Source organism: Tupaia chinensis, unplaced genomic scaffold (genome assembly GCF_000334495.1).
Source record: "Tupaia chinensis unplaced genomic scaffold, TupChi_1.0 Scaffold000238_1, whole genome shotgun sequence".
In the NCBI taxonomy this organism is placed as follows: domain Eukaryota; kingdom Metazoa; phylum Chordata; class Mammalia; order Scandentia; family Tupaiidae; genus Tupaia; species Tupaia belangeri.
In genome coordinates, this window is record NW_006159716.1 from 1,963,009 (window position 1) to 1,969,008 (window position 6,000).

General features: G+C 43.8%; 1 protein-coding gene and 1 pseudogene across 1 annotated transcript in view; one reads left to right on the top strand and one right to left on the bottom strand.

The window, feature by feature from the left end:
• Window positions 1–265: 265 nt before the first annotated feature.
• Window positions 266–6,000, top strand: part of GUCA1B (guanylate cyclase activator 1B) — a 13,202-nt gene continuing 7,467 nt past the window's right edge. Inside the window, exon 1 of the mRNA XM_006148568.1 lies at window positions 266–478. Coding sequence (XP_006148630.1) covers window positions 266–478 — 213 coding nt within the window. The remainder of the gene's footprint in view (window positions 479–6,000) is intronic.
• LOC102497235 (KATNB1-like protein 1 pseudogene) overlaps window positions 5,567–6,000 on the bottom strand; it is a 2,902-nt pseudogene continuing 2,468 nt past the window's right edge.

Here is a 6,000-nt window from a genome sequence, read left to right on the forward strand (position 1 = left end):
GAGGAGGGTGAGACGGGAGGAGCTTAGCTGGGGAAACTTAGAGGTCACGGAGGATCTTCTCATGGTCTTAGGGCAGCTTAGCTGGCTGGACCCGCTCCCTCACTGCCTGCCCCCTGTGCTGCTGAATCATGTTCAGTTGCTCGGGAGATGATGAGGAGCTGGTCGAGCAAAGGAAAGGGAGGAAAAAGGCCCTAGCCTAAGAGATCCATCAGCAGAGACCTGGGCGAAGACATAGACCCTCGCTCCTGACGCTCCTTGAGCCAAGATGGGGCAGCAGTTCAGCCTGGACGGAGAGGAGGGAGAGGCAGCGGGTGAGATGGGCGTGGCGGAGCTCCAGGAGTGGTACAAGAAGTTCGTGATGGAGTGCCCCAGTGGCACACTCTTCATGCACGAGTTTAAGCGCTTCTTCAAGGTCACGGACAACGAAGAGGCCAGCCAATATGTAGAGGGCATGTTCCGAGCCTTCGATAAGAACGGGGTAAGGCACCTGAAGGGGAAGACCTGGGGCCTGTCCTCCTGGCATGCCCTTCTCATCCTTGAGCCAAAGGGGTGTCCTCAGGGAGAGCTCCCCGTTCCTCATCCCCCCTGCTCTTCCTTCCTCTCCACCCCCCCCCACCTTATCTGTCTCACTCTTTCTGCAAACCTTCTCCTCTCCCATCGTTCTGTCCCTTTCGTTTCTTCTCTCTTCTCTCTCCCTCCATCTTTGAGCTTTCTTCTGACGCTCTCTATATCCTCTTCCTGGAAGCTGAACACAAGCCAGCAGGCCCTCTCTCTGTGTTTTGGCTGAAGCTCTGCAGCCCAAGGACTTGGTTGTTAGTTTTTCATGCCCCCCAGGGCCTCTGTTACTCTAAACACGAGTTCCTAAAGAGATGTCCCAAATGGGAGAAGTTATCTCAGTGCAGACCGAGAGTCCCTCCACACCTGCTGTGGTCGTTTACATTGAGACGGACCAGATCTTCCTTGTCAAGAATTGTAGAGGCTTGGGACCAGCAGTTAGCATCATGTCTGTGTCGCTGGACTCCCACGTAGTCGACCATGGTTCAAGTCCCGGACCTGGTGGCTTAAACTCACACTGGGCTTGTGTGCATGCGTGCCCAAGATCCCAAGTGGAGAATGGAGGAGAAGGGATTGCGGCATGGCCATCCCCCCTGGGGGGTGATTTCTCACTTTCTATCTCTCTGTCTCTCTCTGTCTGTCTGGCGAGTGCACGCACCCTATAGCGAAAACCTCTCCAAAAATAAAAAAAAAGGAGCTGTAGAGGCTTGTGCACTGACTGGGGGTCGGAGAGATTATTGCAAAAGTCCCTTTTAACTCTCAAGTCATGGAGGACTTCATAAAATCACTCCAAACACAGGGTTTCAGGGCCGGCAGGTGGCGTGGTAATTAAAGGCATGGGATTCCCACATGGTCAAGCAGTTCAAGTTCCAGACCTGGTGGCTTGCTTTCTTGCTTCCCCTTTCTCTCTGTCTCTCTCTCTCCCTCCCTCTCTCTGGTCAAGTTAAAAAAATAAATAAATGGGGTCAGCAGGTGCTGTGGTGGTTAAGGGCACTAGATTCCCACATGGCTGACTGTGGTTTGAGGCCTGGACCTGGTGGCTTGCTTTCTCACTCTCTGTCTCTCTCTTTCTCTCGCTCTCACTTTGTCCTTCTCTGGTCAAATTTAAATAAGTAAATAAATAAATAAAACTAACTAAAATAATTATTTAAAATATAGTAACAAATAATATTAAATAAATAATTCTTTTTTAAAAAAGGGTCTCTTTAAAACTTCCAGTGCCACTGGCATCTCAGAAGATAATAAATTTTGACAATGCATATCTGAGAATTGAATTTTCTAATTTAGTTCAATTAAAAACTAATTATTCGGGACCAGCAGTTGGTGTAATGGCTACATCACTGGACTCCTGTGTAGTCAACTGTAGTTCAAGTCCCGGACCGGTGGCTTAAACTCATGCCAGGCACATGTATGTGCGTGCTCAAGATCCCGAAAGGAGAAAGGATTTTGTGGCATGGCCATCTCCCCCTGGGGGGTGATTTCTGGCTTTTTGCCTCTCTGTTTATCTCTGTCTTTCTCGCGAGCACCTGTAACCTATAGGAAAAACCTCTCAAAACAAACAAACAAACAAAAACCTCTGATTATTCAAGGTTATTCAGTTCAGTGCCCCTGCAATCCTTTAAATCATTAGGTTTGCCTCAAACACCTATTTTAGGTATCTAGGTATTTAGGTACAGGCAGGCGGCTTCAGATAATTAATCTGGAGAAAGCCTCCCTCCCTACTCCACTTCTGGGTGCATAAGGAACTTCACTTAGGCCGAGTCACTGGGAATGTCACTCAGGTCTGACTCTGCCCCAGGTACCTGTCAGTGCACCTCCCCTCAGCGATTGTCCAGGGACAGGAGGGCGAGGTCAGTGTCTTTCAGCAAACAGAACCGCCCTCGGAAATGAACCCTACCAACCCCTTGCAGGGCACAGAGCCAGCTTCGGGTGTGTCAGAGCTCCTCCTCTCTCAGTGTCTGAGCGACAAGCCTGAGAGGGTGGCTTCCGGCCTCCCCGATCACATGATGAGAACCTGGGGCAAAAGGAATGGGTCGGTTTGCCCAAGCTCCTGTACTCAGGGGTCCTGACTCGCAGTCAAGCGCTCCTGTGTAGATGCAGGGTTTTCTGGGAGTTTTGTTTGCTTTGTTTTGTTTTTTTAAGGAAGAAAAAAAAATTATTTCCAAAAAATATTGGATGTCATTGGAAAAGTAAATAGATATATCAGGTCATTGCTGACAAAACTATCATAAATATATCAGTCTTCCCCATGTTCATTTAAAAATTCAATAACAATTCAAGATCTGAAAAAGATATCTCATTTCTTCTTATAAATCAGCCTACAATATTCACCAACTGCTTCTTCTCCTTTTAAAATAATGTTTACCTTTTGATTGACTCTAAATTTACAGAAAAAAAATTTAAGAATAGTGCAAGTGGACAATTTATCCAAATTCTCCGTGTTTTTGTCTTTTGCCTCATTCACTTAGCCATTCTCTTTTTCTTTCTGTCTCTAATATATAAATACACACACACACACACACAATGTATTATGCATGTATGTCTACTTAATACATAAAATGTACTTACACATATTCATTAGCCAAAGTTGTAGACCTCATGTCCCAAAGTATTTTAGTATATATTTTCTTTTCTTTATATATTGTTTTGTTTGGCTTGTTTTAGAGGTTATTGCTTTAGAGCGTATGTGCTCACTGGAGAGAGAGACAGAGACAGTGAGAGGGAAAGCAAGAGATCACCCCCTGGGGGGTGGCCACACCGCAATCCCACCATTCTCTTCCAGGATCTTGGGCACATACACGTGCACGCTCAGCATGAGTTAAAAGCCACTGGGTCCCGGACTCAAACTGCAGTCGGCCACGTGGGAGTCCAGCGACATTGCTATACCATCTGCTGGCCCCAAGTGTATTCTTTTCTAAGAACAAGGTCATTCTTTTAAAAATAAGGTTCAAAACAGGAAATTCAGCCTTGATACAATTCTGTTATCGAACCAACAATCCGTATTCAAGTTTGGCCAAGGGTTTCAATAATGTCCTTTTTATTTATTTACTTAGATCTGATCACACATTGCATTGTTTTTGAAACTTAGAATCTTCCATCTCAACTTTGTCTTATTTAGCCTTGCCGTTGCTGAAGATCACAGCCCCATTACTGTGTAGGACACGCCACCATTCGGGTCTGTGTAGTTTCCTCGTGGTGAGATTTGTGTCTTACACGTCTGGCAGAAATGCCGCTGCAGTAGTCTTGTGTGGTTCCCGGTACATCGTGTCCTTGGGTGCATCCCGTGTGGTTGACTTCCGTCATTTGGTTAAAGTGGTACCTGCCAGACTTCTCCAATGTGAAGTGACTTTTCTTTTCCTTTGTAATTAATAAGTGTCTTGTAAGGATATACATTGAGGCTAAGCAAATACCCTATTACTCATCCCATTTTCATCTCCTGGTTTCGGCTCCACTGCTCATTTTCTAACCCCATCAGCCCTTCCTACTTTTTACTGGCAGTTTCTTATACAGTGGAGCTTCCCTCCATCAGGGACTGAGTCTTCTTGCCTGCTGAGTCTGTTTCCAAATCTGCATCTGACTCCATTCCCCCCCTTTAGCATAACCTTTATATAAGGGAATTTCATTCCTGGAAATTAGTCTAAGATTTCTAGAGCAAATGAAATCCAGAGTGGATAGATCTAGCTCACATTACAAACTCTGGGGCGATGGAAATGAATTTGCTGGAGACAAACAGGTACAACACCTTATCGCTGCCATTCTCCCTTGTGTGTGTGTGTGTGTGTGTGTGTGTGTGTGTGTGTGTTTTAAGGCAAAAAAGAGAAGTATTTAGTAAATGTACTCAAATGACAGAAGTGAAAAATATTAGAAATCTATATATAATAAAAAGTGAATATAAATTAGCCAACTCCATACATAATGGGATAACGCATACACAATGACATCGTGTTTCCAACAAGAACCCCCAGAGACTTAAAAATAGTCTCGAGTTTTAAAAATGGTGTGGAATACATGTCAATGATAACTTTCTACATGAATGTAAGCCCCAGAGTGAAGTCCATGGCTTCATCATGCCAGAGCATGGGTGGTTTTCACTTTTTTAAACAGATATGGGTATCATGGAACATTGGCTTGTTAACAGCTAAGGCATTTGCACACAGTATCTCAGTGTGGACAAAAAATCTAATATTGATTATTTGCTATGATGATGTCTTAAATGTTCAAAGTCTTTTTCAACATAAAATAGCTGCACACGTTTAAGTGGGTTTTGTCTTTGTTTTTGTTTTTGTTTTTAATAAAACACAACCTTAAGGAAAATTAGTGATGATTGGTCTTTGTGGTTCCTATTAATAAGTCTTGTCTTATTTTTTCACATAATATAAATTATATTCTTATGCAGGATTGCATTAAGACCCAGTAGGGGTTTTTTTGTTGTTTGTTTTTGCTTTTTTTTTTTTTTGGAGAGGTTTTTTCTATAGGGCGCATGCATTCTCCAGAAAGACAGAGAGAGACAGAGAGACAGAAAGCGAGAAATCACCCCCCCCCAAGGGGGATGGCCACACCACAATCCCTTCTCCTCCATTCTCCTCTTGGGATCTTGGACATGCATGCACACGCTCCCAGTGTGAGTTCAAGCCACAGGTCTGGGAGTCGAACTGCGATTGACTACATGGGAATCTGGCGATATAGCCATTACGCCAACTGCTGGTTCCCCAAGACCCAGTAGTTCTTAAACAATAACTATATAAATCCCAAATGCAGCAAAGGCGAATAATCTTCATAGTGCACTTTGACCTCATTGAAGTTGAAGCTGCTCCTTTCAGATACTTTTCCACTTCAATGTGAAGTAGATTGTTAGGGTTTCATTAGTGGTTTCATTACGTGGTTCTTTAAAAGAAAAAATGCTTTTGATTTCTTCCACAGTTCACAGTTCTCAGATGAGATCTTCTCTTGGAAATCATATAGTCCAGGGGTGTTTTGAACAACCAAATGCTCTTCAGTAGACAAAAATCGCTCAGTGCAACTGTAATAAATATGCATCTACATCCTTAGCGATCTTACCAGTATATCCTGGAACCAAAGTAAGATGATTTTCATGTTCCCACAATCCACCTAAGTGTTGTTTTAAAATGTGAACATTTCCATCATTTATCATTTCTGTTTTGGATGATAGTTCTGACCACCACCTTTTAATGACCACTTGAAGCCAATTTAGACCAACTATTACATATTCTTCAATTTTGCTTTTAAGTTGTGACTTTACTAGAGGCCGCAAGTCTCTCCAGCAGCCAGCTGAGATGCAGCTTTTCTTCCTGTCAGCTGTTGGTCAGCACAGGACGACAATCTACCACAGCTCCGAGGTCATCTGTCCTCACCAAGTCAGCTACAAGTTCACTTATACTTCTTTCTCCAGAAAGGGAAAGCTATGTTCCATCTCAACTTCCTGCT